We start from the raw sequence: 19,494 nt of genomic DNA on the forward strand, positions 1-19,494 counted from the left end.
ACAAAAAAAATCGTAAATAATATATTTGTAATTACATTTATAATATATTGAGGGTGGTGCAGTAATACATAAAATTTCGTATATTATTCATTATTACTTTTTGTTGTATGAATAAAATAAAATATATTCATCGTGAGATTTTTCGAAGAAGAGAAGAATGCTATATTTTAATAATGGATTAAGTATTTAGATTGCGCTACGTATCAAGATAACAAATAGAATATATATAATATTATATAAGAATAAAAAAAAATTATAGAGATTTTAATGAAAGAATTTAAAATAGTAATTTTGTAAATTATGGAATAGTTATTGAGCAAACGATGATGATATTAAATTATCCCCACAAGCCAAAAAGCAAGCAGATAGATATATGAAAATATGTATTTATATTGGGAAGACTTTAAGCAAAGCAGAAAGCTATGGGTGTCGGTGCTAAGTCAGGGTTGGGAGACGCAGATGTTTCTTGAAACCCAGAAATATTCCCCTATTACTAACACGTGGCTTGTGTAATCATCACATACACGCATAAATAAACTTATAAAATTACTATTATTATTATTATTATTATTATTATTATTATTTATCAGTTTATTATTGTTATTACTTATTAGTTTTGTTATTGTTATTATATTAGTACGACCTTTCCAAATTCATTGATTCATCTCAATTCGTCCTTAAAAATACTTGCTTTTGTTTTTAATTGTACTGTTTTTAACTTAGTTCTCAATTCTCCTAATCGAATTATGTTATAAGTCCAATAAGCCAACCATCAGGGAAAAAAAAAGTTTCAATAAGCCGTTATAATTTAAAATAAATAATTTGTTTAGACTCTTGATGAAAAGATTAAATCTAATTTTAAAAGTCTTGATTACGTCAAAAATATAATAAAAAAAGATGTCTTACCTTGCTCAACCTAGTATGTTTATACTAATTATTTAATTTTATATTGTCAACGTCCTTAAGAAAAACACTTAGTATCGGTATATGGTAATTTTCTCATCTTATATTTAATATATATATGTATGTACATATATAAATATATTTAAGTGAACTAAGTTGATATGAGAATGTTTGGATTTTCAATATCTCATCATTCCGGCGCATTTCATCTCTCATAAATTACTTAATAGTATAGAAATACCGATCTTTACAGCTGGACGGTAATAGGTAGTTCATGTCCAGTTTATGTAAAAACTTGCCAGCATATTCCAAGATTTGACAGTTTGTAATTGTTCTTTTAATAATGTTTATATTTATATTTTTCATCTTTAATTAGAAAGAAAAGCATATACGGAAGTTCGGTTCGATGTAAAGTGGAGATGATGTTGTAAAATCCAAACTTTAAATTATATTTTACAGTATTTATTTGTAAAATTAACCATTATAATTACTTGTTCGAATTAAAACTTTATAATCATGAGCGGTAATGATTTTGAATTTGAAATATATAGAATTTATTAAATATCAATAAAATTACCGACGCGCAACTCACATGTTAATTTATTTCTATAAAATAAACTAAATATTATATTATTATCCACATTCGCAATATTTAAATATATTTATCCAATACAAAAATTTCACATTTTAACTTAAAATTTAATTTAAATAATTATATAATTAAATTTTCCTTGTAATCTTTTATATTTCATGACTGTAGCTTAACAATACTCGAATCAAACAACTCCTTAGACGTTTGATTTATGATATTACAGGATGATTGTTTCAATAGACTTTATAAGGTCATGAACTCTATCGGTAAGGAGGTGCACACGCTTCCTTCCGACCAACTTCAATGTATATCAATCATAGAGTTCAATACGTTAAGTCGACAACATCTCGCACATAAGCCGCGCAAGTAGTGCAGAATTTTCATTTTTTTGATTTAATAATACAATAAAATATTGATAATAATGCATGGCCGGACTACCCATATTACACAATAATATTCATTGTTATTGCAAATTAGCAAATAATATATTGTCGTCGGATTTTTTTTTTATTATTCAGTGGTTCAAGATACTGGACCCAGTAACGTCGATTGGTACACTAAATCATGCTTAATAAAAAAACTTTTTGATTATTATTATCCTAACACTCCCCGGTCCACCACTAAGGTGGTAGCCCAGTTGGTAACGGACTTCATCTTCCAAGGGGGGGTCAAGGGGTCGAAACTCGACTTAATCACGAAAGCATTTGCATTTGTAGACCTTTATCTTCTACCCTATGAGAATTATTCAGAGATCCACTGTGCGCTTTGGTGGAATCATGGCGACCTAGGTGGGCTATGTCTCATCGAGTCATTTACCCATTCGAGCAAATAGAACATTCCATAACGATTGTGGAGTCTCTCTAGTCTCTAAAGAGGGTTGCTACGCTGGTCTTCCCTCCCGACCTTTTACTTATAAAAAAAAAAAAACACTCACCCGGTCGATGATAATATTTTGTCATTGTGATTTGTGCAGTCCTCGTTTGTTTGCAGTTCTCCTTTTATTCCCCCATGCTGTCAGACAAGTAATTGGGATTCTCGTGACTAATGCATTTTGTCATCTTTTATTTCCTTTTTTTCTTTCTTTGGATACTAATTACTGTTCATCAATTTTACTCAATCCTAAAGTGTACTTTCAGCCCTCAATTTCTGGTTGATTTTCATTTTCGTCATCAAGTCGTTTCTTTTATCACTTTAATCATCAATGTTATAAAAACTTGTTACTTTCATCCTTCCATCAATTATTCCGTTAAATCGAGTGACGCGAATGAATCGCCGATCACCATAATAACACACCCTGTGGCATTTAAGTATAGATAATATGGCTATTTTCTTTTTCTTTTTATTAGGATTATTATTTTTCCTTGATTCGAAACCCAAAATGGAACATTATTGGCTTGAGACATCTTTTCTGCCCCTTCTTACTTCAATGTTGGCTCACTCCGTATGTAAAGAGTATTATGTACGGCCGACCGGGGGAGGGTCATTAGTCATGCGAAGGTTAATAAAAAGCAACTTGACCAGCGTTCAGAACCAGAACGAGATATCTTGCTATTTGAACTTCAACCTTATTGGAGACGGTTGAAACTCTTCCGACGAAAATTTTATCAATTAATAAGATCCGAACGCGGAATATTATTGACAGAATAAGTATTTGAACCATTTAAATCAATTCACATTGGTTATCTGATTCTTTTTTTTTTTTCGATTGCAAGTTATTTGGGTTATTAATAATGTCTTGCTGGTAGCTCAGAAATCAACTAGGGAGGGTAATCGACCGTGCTTTCCGTAATCGACTATCTTTATGTTGAGGACTCACAACTCGATCAAGAAGAACGTAAATATTCGGATTTGGCAGCAAAAGTTTTTGGTAATGTTTTTCCACATTTCACGATCATGCGGTTGATTCACGTTGTGCTTAACGACTCGACAGTCTCTATATTCCCACGTTGTGGTAGCTGGCACGGGCAGAAGAAAGGGGACCCGAGTGAAAAATAGCCCACAGATATACTTCCATTCCCTAAAACAGAAGCAAGACCTGTCCATTTCATGACAGCATTGTTAGTCATCGCACACGACACGGGTTTTCTATAGAAAGAAGTACGGACGAAGTAAATAACCTTAGATCCTCTCAGCAACATCTATATATTCAAAGCTATTATTAGGCAACTTAATTGATGTCTTTTTTTTTCCATTTTTATCAATATTTCAAGATCACTGAGAAAGGAAGAACGAAAATAGTTGTACTTTTTCATGGGTTTTCTAGTCACATTTGGTTGAACGTTCAACTTTTTTACACGGCATTGTACATACATTGTTTGATTTTTCATCTAGACAGTTAGTGAGTCCGTTCATGTCACTGAGATATTGAGTTCACGAATGTTGTTTCGAGTACTAAAAGTAATTTACTCGATGCATACGACCTGTCTCGATGGATCTTTGTAGAGATTAATCTGAGCTTCAATTAGTGAACACCATTTACATGTTAGGACGGGCGTGAGGATTTCTTTTTTCTTTTTTTTTTTTCCTTCCAAATTTCATTTAACAAGTTATATACACTTAACAAGTGCAATGTGGACGGGCATATGTTCCTTTTTCTCTATGATATCTTGGAGAAATTAATTTTATCATGCAATTATCAAAAGTGATGGCACGGTGCACTCAAATGCACTCAAATATTCTAATAAACGTTTAAGTAAAGCTCCTTTAAAGTTCATGTAATTTAACAATGTAAGTAAATACTTTTCTAAATCCATATAATTTACATTAAATGCAAGTAATTTACTCATAAATCCAAATAATTCACCTCAATTAATTTCTCAAAGTCTATGTAACTTATTCAAAAAACGTGTAATTTGCTTAAAATTAATTACTTTATTATCACTTTAAATAATTTACTTATTATGCACATTGCAACCACTTTTAAAATGATTGCACCTTAGACCTTCTCGATATTTTCCTTCCAAAAAAATATGAAGTTCGCCATAAGAGAAAGAAACACTCTCTCGGATATAATATCTTCCAGAGGACATGGACGTCGATGTACACATTATGTACCTCACATGTGCTTAAGACGTATTGATCCAATTTAATCCAGTCTCAGGTCCTTGCACCAATGATTATCAAACGAACCATTAAGATTCTCGGATTATGTAAGCGTACCGAAACCGATGTTTGAATTACGACATACCACCACTTTAGAAAGGAGTCGAATTTTTATCTTAAAATGAATTGTTATTTTTTTGCCACAAATTTCCAAGGAATGGTTCATTTTGCAAACATGATTACTAAGAACAAATATAATGGTGTGTTTAGTTTCAGAGTTAAAATAATTTTGATTTTGAAAAAGGACAAACGATTGTGTAGTGTGTTGAGTTAAAGTTAAAATTAAAAATTTTGTAATTTTAATTGCGAAACTAAACGGAGCATAATTATTTTGGGGAATTAATGTGAAGGAAGGGACTTAATTCCCTCGGGATGGAATTGATTGGGACGGGTCTCCTTCCGGAGGGCCGGCCGTCTCCGTCCATATAATTTTCTCTTTTATTTTTGGTGAGATATTGCTTCCAAACCCCTACCATGTCTCTTTCATGACTTTCTATTCAATTTTGTCGGTGGCTAGCCTCATTCATCGACCCGTCATCGATTATCAAAGGTTGCTCAACTCTCCGGCCCAAACCTTACGTCGAGAGAACCACGAGAACATAAATCAACGGTAGATTAAGCTTTCGATGACGGGCTTTTACTTGCAGTAAATTTTTTGAATATAACTCGCAGTTAGGACTAAATCAACATTCAAACGGATTAATTTCTGTTAATAGGCTGAGAATATAAGGTTGCCCTTCATTACGCGACCGTGAGAAGTAATTTATTTCCTATAAACGTGTCTAGCTCGATAGAATTGATTAGCTCGAATCGGTCCGGAGAAGGAATAGGTCGGTTTTAGAAAATCCTTAACATGACACAAACATAAAGGGAGCCTTTCACTGCTCGTTCCATTTGGGAAACTATAGGTCTTAGGTCATCAGTATCCCCATCTCGATTAATAGATGCACACGTCTATGGGCTCTTCTATGAGCAAGGGGTTCGAGTGGGCTACATGGATCTCATCTTTCATTTTCGTAAGAGCTCGTTGCATTCACCATCGTTTATTAATTCGAACTTAATATGGAAACCCAATAAGCAAAAATTAGGAAAATTCCGAGATTGATGACATACGAGACAGCGACGGGGCGATCCTCTAGGAGGCGAAGACGTTTAGCCAAACGGCAGGATCTGATTGGGCGGGGGCGCGGGTCAAATAGTTATGTTTTCCTTTAAGTCGCGGCTATTGAGCTAGTTGGTCTAGTGAACTGTTCCGACAAGGTCGGACCCTCGGGAGTCCTCATTAGTCATCGCTATAGTAAGTGCCGAGTTCTCTTACGGGCCCGGTCTGGTCGATGCCGTAATTATATCCGTATTTGGATTGATCTAACTAGACTCGATAAGTTAAGCCACATTAATAATTTAGTGGGCTCCGCTCAGTGGACCATCGGGAAGAATGAGACTAGGCCTGCAAGCCCATTTCCCCCACTCAGCCCAACACAAAAGCCGAAAACCCCATTTGCCCCATTCTCGCACGTCTCACGGGATTCCGGTAAGGTCGTATATCGAACGAGTATCATTTCCGGTGAAGCAATACTCGACGCGGCCGATACTCAACTCAAAATATCCAGTCTTGAGCCACGGTAAGGAAAGAAAAAAAAGAAAAACAAAAACCAGTTTTAATTATAGGAGTTGATTGATTGATAACAAGAAATTGGAGGCCGCATCAAACGTACGGCATCTGTCCAATTGTGCCGTTACCATTTGCTGAAAATAGGCGCCAAAGACACCAACGGAAACAACCTCTCCAACAGACATCTCCGCATCACATGGGGAAGAAACAATCCTAAATCCTAAATTTGGCTGCAAAAACGGACTTGGTCGAAAGAATTAGACGAACATTTTAGACAGGTCCTTCATTCCTCGTGAGACCCTTTTGACAGTTCCTCGATCCTTTCCTCCTCCTCGCCAGGAGGGATGGAGATAGATAAAAGCACGAAAAAACCGAGCCGTAAGCCGAGCCTCGCCGGATTCTATTTACCATCCTCCCGATCGTCCCCGTCCCGCAGCATGGCGACAGTCCTCCTCCTGGCCTTCTCCCTCGCCTTCCCCTCCGTGCTGATCTCTGCCTCGGGCGTCTCTTTCTCCCCCAAGGATAATATCCTCATCGACTGCGGTGCCAACTCGTTGGTGAACCTCCCCGATGGGAGGATCTTTAAGACCGACGCCAACTACCTGCAGGCCAAGGACAACGTGCAGATCTCAACCGATGAGGGGAACCTCCCGTCCCCTCTGTGCCAGACGGCACGGGTCTTCGTGTCTGAGGCCACCTACTCGTTCCACCTCGCCAGCGCGGGGTGGCACTGGATCCGGCTCCATTTCTATACCATGAACAACAACCAGTTCGACCTCAAGACCGCCATGTTTTCGGTCAACACCGACAGCGTGGTCCTCCTCCACCGGTTCAACTTGAACAACGCCACGACCCACGTTGTGAAGGAGTACCTCCTTAACGTGACGGACCCAAAGCTCAACCTCAAGTTCAGCGCCATGTCGAACTCTTTCGCGTTTATCAACGCGATCGAGGTCGTCTCTGCCCCAGACTTTCTGATCGGGGACTCGGGCATGTCCCTTTCCCCAGTACAGGACTACAAGGGCCTGAACGGGTTTAACTACCAGGTTGTCTACCGGCTCAATGTTGGCGGCCCGGTGATTACCGCTCAGAATGACACCCTGGGAAGGTCGTGGGAGAACGGCGAGAAGTACCTCAAAGACAAGGCACTGGCTGCGAATGTCTCCGTACCCACAAAAGTCATCAAATATCCGGAGCAATTCCCGACCTTGATCGCTCCTGCTTCCGTGTATGCTTCGGCTGTTCAGATGGCTGATGCTAACACCCAGCAGGCCAACTTTAACGTGACGTGGGACTTCAACGTGGACACAAACTTTGATCACATGATCCGGCTGCACTTCTGCGACATCGTGAGTAAATCCCTCAATGACCTCTACTTCAATGTTTACATCAACGGGAAGATGGCTATCTCAGGTCTCGACCTATCGAGCCTAACAGAAGGCCTAGCAGTCCCATACTACAAGGATATCGTGGTGAACTCCACCCTGATGTCCAATGGGCTCAGCATTCAGATTGGTCCGATGAATCAGGACACTGGTTCTGTGAATGCCATATTGAATGGCGCGGAGGTCTTGAAGATGAGCAATGCGGTTAACAGTTTGGACGGAGAATTCGGAGTCGATGGGAAGCAGGCAAGCTCAACTAACCGCACCACGGTTGCAGCAGTTGGGTTCGCGATGATGTTCGGGGCCTTCGTCGGCCTCGGGGCTATGGTCATTAAGTGGCACAAGAGGCCTCAGGACTGGCAGAAGAGGAACAGCTTCTCATCTTGGCTGCTCCCGGTCCATGCCGGAGACACGGGCTTCATGAGCAGCAAGAACTCAATCGGGTCCCACAAGAGCGGCTTCTACTCATCCACCTTCGGGCTAGGCCGGTACTTCTCCTTCGCGGAGCTGCAGGAAGCAACCAAGAACTTCGATTCCAATGCAGTGATTGGCGTCGGAGGATTCGGAAATGTCTACTTGGGAACGATTGATGACGGAACTCAAGTCGCTGTCAAGAGGGGGAACCCGCAGTCCGAGCAGGGCATCACGGAGTTTCAAACGGAAATCCAGATGCTATCCAAGCTCAGGCACAGGCACTTGGTGTCTTTGATCGGCTACTGTGACGAGAACTCAGAGATGATCTTGGTCTATGAGTACATGTCGAATGGGCCCTTCAGGGACCATTTATATGGTAAGAACATGCCGCCATTGTCGTGGAAGCAGAGGCTCGAGATCTGTATCGGGGCCGCTAGAGGTCTCCACTACCTTCACACCGGGACGGCCCAAGGGATCATCCACCGCGATGTTAAGACAACAAACATTTTGCTCGACGAGAACCTCGTAGCTAAGGTTGCGGACTTTGGGCTATCAAAGGATGCACCAATCGGACAGGGCCATGTCAGCACTGCAGTGAAGGGAAGTTTCGGCTATCTCGACCCCGAGTACTTCAGGAGGCAGCAACTCACGGACAAGTCCGACGTGTATTCTTTTGGGGTGGTCCTGCTCGAGGCTCTCTGCGCTCGTCCCGCGCTCAACCCACAGCTCCCGAGAGAGCAGGTTAACTTGGCTGAGTGGGCGATGCAGTGGAAGAGAAAGGGCCTGCTCGACAAAATCACTGACCCGCATCTCCAGGGAACCATCAACCCGGAGTCGATGAAGAAGTTCGCCGAGGCAGCCGAGAAGTGCTTGGCGGAGCATGGAGTGGACCGGCCCACCATGGGAGATGTTCTGTGGAACTTGGAGTATGCTCTTCAGCTGCAGGAGGCCTTCTCTCAGGGGAAATCCGAAGACAAGAGCAAGTCATCCACCATGATCGCAGCTTCCCCGGCGGTCGCATCTCCCCCTGCCAGCCCCGTGATCGCAGCCAGGGAGACCCGCCCCGACACCGACAACAGCCTCGCCGAGATTCAGACCACTGAGCATTCGGGAACAAACATGTTCGCTCAGTTCGCCCACCTCGACGGAAGGTGAAAAGGACAACGACAGAAATCAGATCAACCATAAAAAAGAATCTATACCCAACTGATTGAGAAACAAAACTATGAAGATCAAATGTATTTATTGATGATACATTGTAAAGACATGAAAAAGCTAACACATTCTCATATAGAACTGCACCCATTGTAATATATTACTCTAGGCCCGTCTCCTGTTCTCTCTTTATTCTTTCCATTGTTCGGCTTTTTGATCGGGTCACTTGTTCTCGTTGTACCGTAGGACGTAAACCTGAACTTTCGTACTCGTTCTTCACGTTGCAATGTAAAGCTTTCCGGTTGCAAAATTTGCAAAACAAATAATATTTCTCGCCTTTATGGGCCTATCGTGTTGAATTTTCTTTATATGGGCCAGATTGATGGCCCAGCTCGGCCCACTGATGTGGCGGGAATGTCGGCGAATTCCCGGTCCGGATGTCGCCTGCCGGGTGTCCGATGACCTTCCTCCGGCGACGAACATGAATTTCCCAACCTGCCCCTCCTTCCTCGCAAAGACCAAGACATTTGCCCTCCTCTTGCGCTCGATCAACGAGCTTCTGGTGATCTCTCCCCGTCTCTCTCTCTCACTCTCTCTCTCCCCCCCCCACCCCCTCTCTGTCCGTGCCTGCTGTGAGCAGTCAACAGCAGCAGTAGCTCGCCATTTCAGTCCGTCTCTCTGCCTCCGGAGGAAGAGAAAGAGTACTCTCGCCGCCGCCGAAGATGACCGTCATGACTCCCGCGCCTGCGGATGTAATCCTCCCCTCTCCCTTGCTTTTTCTCTCTCTGGGCTCGCCGATGCGTCTCTGCGGTTCCGTGGAGTGAAAATCCGTGCTTTGATGAGTCTAGTCATGCGTTCAGCGCTGAGAGGAACAGTATACTGTTCCTCGAGCTCGCTCGAGCATGCCTTTAGGCACAAACATGCTTTTTGTCACTCTTAAAATTTCCATCTTTGATTATCCGTGCTGCTCGGAGAAGGGATTTTGCTACTGTGCTTGCTTCGAGATGAATTCTAGGGTTTGAGAGTGAGTGGGTTGGTTTGCGTGTTGGTGGTAGTTACATATTTTCGTGTCTCATTGTTGCAGCAACAGGAGGACGTTGAGATGCTCGTTCCGCAATCGGACGTGGCAGTGGAAAACAATGATCAGCCTCAGTCCATGGAAGGTTACTGACTAATCCAATCCGTACTCTAGTGCTGCCATATTTTTTAACCTGCTTCGTAAATCTCCACCTAAAATGTTGTCAATGTAGGAAGAAAGTCGTCGCCGGCATTGCTCGTAGGGTTGAATTATCTGTGCTAGTTTTACTATGATCAATGTACCAGCGGGAAATAATTTTTTAGCATTCATATATTTCATTTTATTAGATAACGCAAAGCATTTGAGTCAAACTTGCTTGCAGCTCTGAAATGTGGAAAAGTAAATAACGGGGTCGTGTTCTGTTAAATCTTTCATGTTCTGATCCTGATTAATAGTCAGGTGGCCAAGCCTTTATCGTGCTGTACCGGTTGCTTACCAGGAATCCATCCCTCTTTCCTGTTATCATAGTTAGTTTAAAAATTTTCCCCAGATAGCATACGATCTCAATATTTCAGAAATCGCCTTTATGTGCAATGAGTAATACTTTTGATTATTGAAAAATATAGATTTTTTTTTTAATGTAAGCAAGATGTCTTAATTGTTATTGTTTCCCAACACAATTATAATCAGTTGCAGCACCAGCTGAAGCTGCTAGTACAGCGGATAATCAGGTCACCGAGGATCCTCAACCTTCGAGGTTCACATGGAGAATTGGCAACTTCTCCAGGATAAATTCGAAGAGGATATACTCGGAACCTTTTGTGGTTGGTGGTTATAGATGGTACAAAAATTTCTTCCCTTGCGTGATATCAGTTTTCTCCTCAGTAATTAAAATTTACAGTCAGTAAAAAGTTATCTCCCTTGTTCTTGCAGGCGGGTGCTTATTTTTCCTAAAGGCAACAACGTGGAGTCCTTGTCCATGTATTTGGATGTTGCTGATGCCCCTACCTTGCCATATGGCTGGAGCAGATATGCGCAGTTTACCTTAGCGGTGATAAATCAAATTAACAACAAGTATACTGTGAGGAAAGGTATATTTACAGAATCTTTGGATAAGTTATTTTACTATTATACATGCAAATCTTGGTTGGCGGTTATATGAAGCTTGACCAAGCAATGTTAAGAGAGTGTTGTTGATGCTTGGTTACTGGCTGTGGTTTCGTTGAAAGCTGGGAATGGCATCAGATGAGGGTCTTCTCTGTGGTGCCGAATTTTATTCATGTGGTTGGTGATTTTTAAGATTTACAAATTGCATCTTGCAGATACACAACACCAGTTCAATGCCCGAGAGAGTGATTGGGGTTTCACATCCTTTATGCCTCTTAGTGAATTATATGATCCTTGTAGAGGTTATCTTGTACATGACTCTATCATAGTTGAAGCTGAGGTCGTTGTCCGGAAAGTCGTAGATTACTTTATGTACGACTCAAAAAAGGAGACTGGCTATGTTGGTCTTAAGAACCAAGGAGCGACTTGCTATATGAACTCTCTTCTCCAGACGTTGTATCATATCCCATACTTTAGAAAGGTAAATATAGCTATACTCTCCTCTCTCGGTCCTAGTTATTTAGATTATTTATTAATGAAGTCAGCACTTCAATTTTCTCAGGCTGTATACCATATGCCCACTACCGAAAACGATATGCCATCATCTATAAGCATCCCTCTGGCTCTTCAGAGTTTGTTCTACAAGCTCCAGTACAGTGACAGCAGTGTAGCCACAAAAGAGTTGACCAAGTCTTTTGGGTGGGATACATATGATTCTTTCATGCAGCATGATGTGCAGGAACTCAATAGGGTCCTCTGTGAAAAACTTGAAGATAAAATGAAGGTGCAACTCACAGGAGTCATCTACAGACTATTTTGTTTTAATTATTATTATGTGAACTGTGCAATGATTTTTAATCGGTGTCTACAGGGGACAGTTGTGGAGGGAACAATACAGAAGTTGTTTGAAGGGCATCACATGAATTACATCGAATGTGTCAATGTAGACTACAAGTCTACAAGGAAGGAATCATTTTATGGTACTTATTTTGAATCTCACGTATCAAGTCTTTCTATGTCGTATTTATTACTCTTGTGCTTTCTGGTTACGAATTGGTCATGTGTTGTATGCAGACCTTCAGCTTGATGTAAAGGGTTGTCGTGATATATATGCTTCCTTTGATAAATATGTTGAGGTTGAATGCCTTGAGGGTGATAACAAGTACCAGTCCGAGCAACATGGTCTGCAGGTTAGTTGGCACTCTAGTGATTTGCAAAATTGGAATACTTAGTGGATTACTTGGTTCCTAGAATCTTACCTTTTCACTTATTATATTGAAAGATTTATTGCATTTTGTAAACTAATATGCCCTATTGGTTGTCTTATTATTCTTCTAGGAAGCTAAGAAAGGTGTATTATTCATCGACTTTCCTCCTGTCCTTCAGCTTCAGCTGAAGCGCTTTGAATATGATTTTGCGCGAGACACTATGGTGAAGGTTAGCTGTTGAAAACATTCCTTTTCTTTTATTTACAGATGTCTCATGGCGTGCTGCTTCATGCATGGCTTTGCAATAGTTTATTCAAGTAGCGATGTTTCTGTACTTGAGTGGAGAATATTAATGAGCTTTACATATCAAAGTAAAAGAATTTTTTGAGGTCCATTCTCTAATGGACCCCAAGGAATCCAAATTTTTTTTACTCAGTTGTTATTGTGAACTGGGAATACCTTAAAAAATTAATTGACGTTTAAAGTGAAAAGTGCATCATGCATTAACCTGTAAATTTTTAGTGGGGAAGTTGCTATTTGAACTGCAGTATCATTTATTTTCTTTTGACTGGACAAATCTCTTGTTCCTTTTTTGGCATAGTCTACATTTGATTCCTTTGTCTATTTTCTGCTTACAAAGAAGGTTAACTCTGCTTCATCCTGTAGATTAATGATCGGTACGAGTTTCCGCTACAACTTGACCTTGACCGTGATGATGGCAAATATTTATCTCCCGAAGCAGATCGGAGTGTTCGTAATCTGTACACTCTTCACAGGTGAGCTTTGATTAATGACGTCTCCACACCTAACAGCGGAGGATATATGCAATTTGTGAATCCCTAGTGCCTTATTTATCAGACTCTGTAATTTATGATCTTGGTGTTGTATGCTTACATTAATTTTACACAACTTTCAGTGTTCTCGTTCATAGTGGCGGGGTCCATGGGGGACATTATTATGCATATATCAGGCCTACTCTCTCTGATCAGTGGTATGTCTCTGTTCTCATCTTGTAAAGGGTAAATTCCCAAAAAAAAAAACACAAACTTGTTACTTTTTTCTAATTTTTAACATGAACTTTTAACTTTGTCCAATAAAATCACAAACTTAGCAAAAGGTTTCACGTTTGGCACACTGTGGGCTCACCCGACATTTCTAGCGGAAAAAGCTTATGTGGACTGTTAATGGTGTTGACGTGGATAACGGCAGTCCAGATTTTTCGACGTGGATAACGTTGTGGGCTCACCCGATATTTCTAGCAGCTGTGCTCTGTGACAATTAGGGCGTGAATATGCCCAGATTTGGGGCTTTTCAGCCCTAAGTAAGGGAAATTTTTCAAATTTTCAATTAGTCGTGGACAGTAGTTATCCATGTCAACACTGTTCACGGTTCACATAAGCTTTTTTTCGTTAGAAATGTCGGGTGAGCTCACGGCGTGCCAAATGTGAAACCATTTGCTAAGTTTGTGATTTTATTGGACAAAGTTAAAAATTCATGTTAAAATTAGAAAAAAGTGAAAAGTTAGTGTTTTTTTGGGATACCCTCTTTTAAATGCCATTTTCCTCCTATATTGGTGATACTTGTGATTATTTGTAAATTCTTTTCCTTGTAATGCTTGTAAACTCAATTTCTCAGGTATAAGTTCGATGATGAGAGGGTGACAAAGGAGGACACTAAGAGGGCTCTTGAGGAGCAGTATGGTGGTGAGGAAGAGGTAATAATACGGAGGAATTATTTTTCAGCCTTTGTGTATTTTTTGTTGTTTCATATTTGCCACTCTCTCTCTAGATTTTGCATATTGCTTCTTACTTTCTTTACCTTTTTCTCCAATTTAACAGTTGCAGCCAGCAAACCCTGGATTCAACAACACACCCTTTAAGTTTACCAAATACTCTAATGCATACATGCTGGTATATGTACGTGAAAGTGACAAGGACAAAATAATCTGTAATGTGGACGAGACGGATATTGCAGAACATCTTAGGGTGAGATGCTGCCGCTCTATTTAAGAATGTAGTTCATGTTAACATGCTTTGCTATCGAATAAGAAGCTTATCTGACAAATATCTGTTGGTTCTCCAGGAGAGATTGAAGAAAGAACAAGAGGAGAAAGAGCATAAGAAGAAGGAGAAGGCAGAAGCACACCTATATACTATCGTAAAGGTAATGATTTTTGAGTTGAGTAATTTATTATGGACGGTTAGCTGGTGCCAGCGGGAGCACTGTTTGTTTATAAGTGATTTGATGATTCCAGGTTGCCAGAGATGTGGATCTTGCAGAACAAATTGGTCGGGATATTTATTTTGACCTTGTGGACCATGAAAAAGTTAAGGTGTTTCGTGTTCAGAAGCAGATGCCTTTTAGCGTTTTCAAGGTATTAATGCAACGAGCTATTTTTCAGTTCTCACTGGCCTCCCCTGTTTGACTCATTCTTATTTAGTTCCTTATTTGTCAATCTGCTATTATCATATTTCATGTCATTTATATGTTGTATATTTTGGGTTACAAGGGATCTCATGGGTCTAGTAGAGCATAGGAAAAGGGGAAATAAAGGGGTATAGGGAAACTCCACAATTCATCTTGGGGTTAAGTTGATGACAATGCCACTACACTGGACCACCTTTCTTGATTTCTGTTGTGTTAACACAAGATTTTTGGTTAGTCAAGAAATTAATACGAGATTATTGGGTCATCCCTGCAGGAAGAGATAGCGAAGGTGTTTGGGATTCCAGTGCAATGTCAACGTTTCTGGCTTTGGGCAAAGCGTCAGAACCATACATATCGCCCCAATCGGCCATTGACACAATCAGAGGAATTACAAGCTGTAATAATTTATATTTTCTGATGTTTCAAGTGCAGATCTTGTTCTTTATCCATGTATCTCTAGCTGAAAGTGTTACCAGAGTAGTTGACTTTCTATCAACTAATTGCCATGCTGGGCAATCTTTTTGAATTTGTTGGTAGGAACTTCATTTGATCTATTTGCATTGTAGGTTGGGCACCTGAGGGAATTGTCGAATAAGGCTAACATTGCAGAATTGAAGTTGTTTTTGGAAGTAGAAATAGGACCGGTACTACTCTCTCATGAATAAATTGTCTTAGTTAGCCTTATGAAGCTGGATAATTTATGAGTGGCACTATCTTTTGCTGTGTTACTCATCAGGACTTGCAACCAGTTGCACCACCTGACAAGACAAAGGAAGATATTCTGTTATTTTTTAAGCTTTATGATCCAGAGAGGGAGGAACTACGGTAATTTTCTCTTTCCATGAATTTAAGAAATGTTAGAAATATCTTCTGTAGAACGGGGTGAAAATGACGCAATGCCAACTCTTACAATACAGATACGTTGGGAGGCTTTTTGTGAAGAGTACAAGCAAACCCTTAGAGATCTTGGCGAAGTTAAATGAAATGGCCGGTTATGATTTAGATCAGGAAATCGACCTATATGAGGTTTGTGTTTAGGTCTTCCCTTGTCTTTTTTTCATCTGATTAGATGGCATGCAACTTATATGATTATTATGTTCAGGAAATTAAGTTCGAGCCAAGTATCATGTGTGAACCTGTTGACAAGAAAGTTGCCTTTAAAAGTAGTCAGGTAAAGGTTTTGCTTTCTTGTGTATGGCTGCTTCTGTTGTTACTAAATTTAGTGATATTGGGTCTTAACTCATTTACTGAATTTCCATGTAGATTGAAGATGGAGATATCATTTGCTTTCAGAAATCTACTCCTATTGACAATGATCACCAATTCCAGTACCCGGACGTCCCTTCTTTTCTGGAATACGTGCACAATCGTCAAGTATGTGGTCCTAAGTTATTAATAGAGAAAATGTCATCATTTTTCACTTTATTTCGGTTAGAAGTACCGACCATAGATACTGGGTACAAAAATGTTTATTCGTTACAATGACCATTTGTTAGCTAACAGAACAATAATATGGTTTACTGAAGTCATTGCATACTGAAGATGAACTTGCGAACATAGATTATATTTAATTGCTCGATTGTGTAGTTCTCCGAATTGGCTAACGCATGCTAACCTTACCATGTTGTAGGTTGTTCATTTTCGATCTCTTGACAAACCCAAGGAGGACGATTTCTGCTTGGAAATGTAAGTGATAATTCACTGATCATTTTGAATTACTACACTTAATTTCGAAGACTCTTACTAGTTGTGCTCCATGCTCTTCTTGAAGGTCAAAACTCTATACCTACGATGATGTAGTCGGAAAAGTAGCCCTACAACTCAGCTTGGATGATCCCTCTAAAATCAGGCTCACATCCCACAACTGTTACTCTCAGCAGCCCAAACCTCAGCCCATAAAGTACCGTGGAGTGGATCGTTTGTCTGATATGCTAATCCACTACAATCAGGTATAGCAATGTTGCTATCTGATGGGTTTTTGAAGGTCTCGTCCTTTAAATTGGATTCTATAGATGCTGACTCGTTATGTTTCCTTGTTTTGGGCAGACTTCTGATATATTATACTATGAAGTATTGGATATTCCTCTTCCAGAACTTCAAGGCTTGAAAATGCTAAAAGTAGCATACCATAGTCCCACCAAGGATGAAGTAAGTGTGATGATTGACCCTAGACATTGTTCGATTTCATTGATGTAGTAATAGTGCCTTTGGTTTCGTATCAGATGGTAATTCATTCAATTAGGCTTCCAAAGCAATGCTCTGTCGGAGATGTACTGAACGATCTCAGGACAAAGGTAAATCTTTTCCCTTGTTGACTTCATTCAACTTCGGCTAATTCATTTTGGATGCAAGTCTTGATTTAGTTCTCTTCTTTTTTCTTTAAAAAAAAAATCCAGGTCGAGCTGTCCCATCCTGATGCTGAGCTTAGGTTGCTTGAAGTTTTCTATCACAAGATCTACAAGGTTTTCTTTTGTTCTCATGGCTTCTTGCAAGAATCTCTGATATTCATCCATTCTAAATTAGTTATTACAGTTCTCAAAGCTCATGAGTAAAGTGTCGATCGGTTTAGCTGTTTTCTGATTATTTCTTTGTTGCAGATCTTTCCCCTCAGTGAAAAGATTGAAAATATAAATGATCAGTACTGGACACTGCGAGCAGAAGAGGTTGGAACCGAATTCTCTGAGTCTCATATGTTTTGTAATTGCCATAGGAGTAACCTTTTAGGTTCTGGCTGATATAAGATCTGGCAATTTGTTATTAGCTTATTTTGGAAAACTTCTCTCATTAAACAGGTTCCAGAAGAGGAGAAAAATCTTGGTCCTCAATCCCGTATAATCCACGTCTACCACTTCACAAAAGAGGCGAATCCTAACCAGGTATAGGCCTCTACGGGCTCTATCTCATTATTCTGCAAGACTCTCTCTGTAACGAATTAATAATTCTCACCTCGAGTTTCGTATTATTAACAGCAAGTGCAGAACTTCGGGGAACCTTTCTTCTTTGTCATACACGAAGGTGAAACCTTGGCAGAAATCAAGGAAAGAATACAGAAGAGGCTGCAGGTTCCAGATGAGGAGTTTGCTAAGGTATTCTTTCATGTTTGGAATTTATTTTTTTTCGATCCATAAGCGTTGCATTTTATTAGATCAAAATACTCAATAGTCCACACATGGGCTACATAGAGAGATAGGCACACGGACCCAAGGAAAAAAGAGGCATGCAGGCACCAATTGGCACGCAGGCCAGAAATAAAACTAGGCGCACAGGCCCGAATAAGAAACAGCCCAGTGTAATGAGCAACACAGATCAACTGAGAGCTTAAAGCCAAACTCGAAAGCACTAATACAATTCAGATGTTAATCCCCCAAGCTGTTAACAGATTCCTATGATCTGCATTATTCCACTTAAGAGACTCCAGAGCTCCAAGCAATCTGAATTTAACATCCCTTATTACCCAAGATTGGACTCTTCCTGTTTGGGGAGAAACATTGGCAAAAATACAATCATTACGAGCTTTCCAAATATGATTTACCATAGCCTGCCAGGAAAGCCTTCCCACTGCAGCTGCAACAGTTTTCCCCTTTTATCTTCTAATGGCCTCATCAAGGTCATTCTCCCAACCCTGGTTTGGAATTTATGCTACTTAATCTTGGTGAGATATTTGCTTGTCTTTGTCTCATTTTTCATTCTGTGGAATGTGCAGTGGAAATTCGCATTCCTTTCATTAGGTCGGCCAGAATACCTTCAGGATACTGATGTTCTCTCGAACCGCTTTCAGGTTTTCTAGAGCTCCCACTATCTACAGCTTAATTGAAGCATCACCGTCATTTGTCATGATTAATGTTTAATTGTTTCCGCTTCCATTTTCAAGCAGAGAAGAGATGTCTATGGTCCTTGGGAGCAGTATCTTGGTTTGGAGCACCCCGACACTACTCCAAAAAGAGCCTATCAAGCTAATCAGGTATGATGGAACAGAAGGAAGCTACTTAGAGACAAACATCCTGAACTGTTCTTTTCGTCTTGCACGCCGCTTTTACGAGTCAATGCGAATCTCTTTTAACCATTTATCGTTTCCTATTGCAGAACCGCCACACATTTGAAAAGCCAGTGAAGATCTATAACTGAGATCACAGGGAAGGAGTCCTCCGAAAGTCTTGATTTCTGAATCTAATATTTATACAGTGTGGGAGGACAATGACAACCTGCCATCCGATCGTTGCAAGTTGACGTACGAGCTTTTTGCTGCTTAGGTGGAATTTTCTCTTTAGGAGATCGGTCCCCTGCGGGCTTTCATGGATCTCGTGTAATTTTCGCACTGTATAGACGAGATTTTTTTCTTGACTGGTTTTGCATCACACGGGTATATAGTTTGTCTTATTCTTTTTTGTTTATTGCGCAAGTTGTATGTCTCAGCTTGCTGGCATTTGTAGCAAACGGGAAATATAATTTTGGTCTATCATTTAGTAGGCGTGATTTGTAAGGAGAACTCGTCGACACCGATTTCTTCGTCCCAGCGCCCACTCATATTCCTTCACGAACCGCGCATTGCTAAAAAGATTATGCACTTTCAA

General features: G+C 40.2%; 2 protein-coding genes across 3 annotated transcripts; both read left to right on the plus strand.

Moving 5' to 3' along the window:
- The first annotated feature begins 6,297 nt into the window (after positions 1 to 6,297).
- On the plus strand, positions 6,298 to 9,372 carry LOC116199339 (probable receptor-like protein kinase At2g21480). Its single transcript, XM_031529662.1, has one exon. The coding sequence runs from the start codon at positions 6,554 to 6,556 to the stop codon at positions 9,161 to 9,163; it is 2,610 nt and encodes an 869-aa protein (XP_031385522.1). The 5' UTR covers positions 6,298 to 6,553; the 3' UTR covers positions 9,164 to 9,372.
- Positions 9,373 to 9,711: 339 nt separating this feature from the next.
- LOC116199338 (ubiquitin carboxyl-terminal hydrolase 13-like) lies at positions 9,712 to 19,389 on the plus strand. 2 transcript variants are annotated; one of them, XM_031529660.1, is made up of 32 exons: positions 9,712 to 9,915; positions 10,248 to 10,326; positions 10,872 to 11,022; positions 11,115 to 11,272; positions 11,504 to 11,769; positions 11,851 to 12,072; positions 12,160 to 12,268; positions 12,363 to 12,478; positions 12,627 to 12,725; positions 13,163 to 13,272; positions 13,413 to 13,487; positions 14,132 to 14,210; positions 14,335 to 14,481; positions 14,579 to 14,659; positions 14,751 to 14,870; positions 15,198 to 15,320; positions 15,490 to 15,567; positions 15,660 to 15,748; positions 15,841 to 15,949; positions 16,026 to 16,094; positions 16,187 to 16,297; positions 16,554 to 16,609; positions 16,695 to 16,872; positions 16,970 to 17,071; positions 17,146 to 17,217; positions 17,320 to 17,385; positions 17,521 to 17,586; positions 17,716 to 17,799; positions 17,893 to 18,009; positions 18,627 to 18,701; positions 18,795 to 18,884; positions 19,007 to 19,389. In XM_031529660.1, the coding sequence occupies exons 1-32, from the start codon at positions 9,886 to 9,888 to the stop codon at positions 19,046 to 19,048; spliced, it is 3,369 nt and encodes a 1,122-aa protein (XP_031385520.1). In that variant the 5' UTR covers positions 9,712 to 9,885; the 3' UTR covers positions 19,049 to 19,389. The 2 variants fall into 2 exon arrangements, with proteins under 2 accessions (XP_031385520.1, XP_031385521.1); XM_031529661.1 differs by having other exon boundaries at positions 9,714 to 9,915; positions 18,798 to 18,884.
- The last annotated feature ends 105 nt before the right edge of the window (positions 19,390 to 19,494 follow it).

The sequence above is a fragment of the Punica granatum genome, chromosome 3 (genome assembly GCF_007655135.1).
Source record: "Punica granatum isolate Tunisia-2019 chromosome 3, ASM765513v2, whole genome shotgun sequence".
Lineage (NCBI taxonomy): Eukaryota > Viridiplantae > Streptophyta > Magnoliopsida > Myrtales > Lythraceae > Punica > Punica granatum.

Excerpts from the sequence above, each read along its gene's own strand:
- LOC116199339 (XM_031529662.1), top strand. The coding sequence starts at position 6,554 with ATGGAGATAGATAAAAGCACGAAAAAACCGAGCCGTAAGCCGAGCCTC.
- LOC116199338 (XM_031529660.1), top strand. The coding sequence starts at position 9,886 with ATGACCGTCATGACTCCCGCGCCTGCGGAT. Across the intron at positions 10,327-10,871 it reads TCAGCCTCAGTCCATGGAAG|TTGCAGCACCAGCTGAAGCT; the intron begins GTTACTGACTAA and ends AATTATAATCAG. Across the intron at positions 18,702-18,794 it reads TTCTCTCGAACCGCTTTCAG|CAGAGAAGAGATGTCTATGG; the intron begins GTTTTCTAGAGC and ends TCCATTTTCAAG.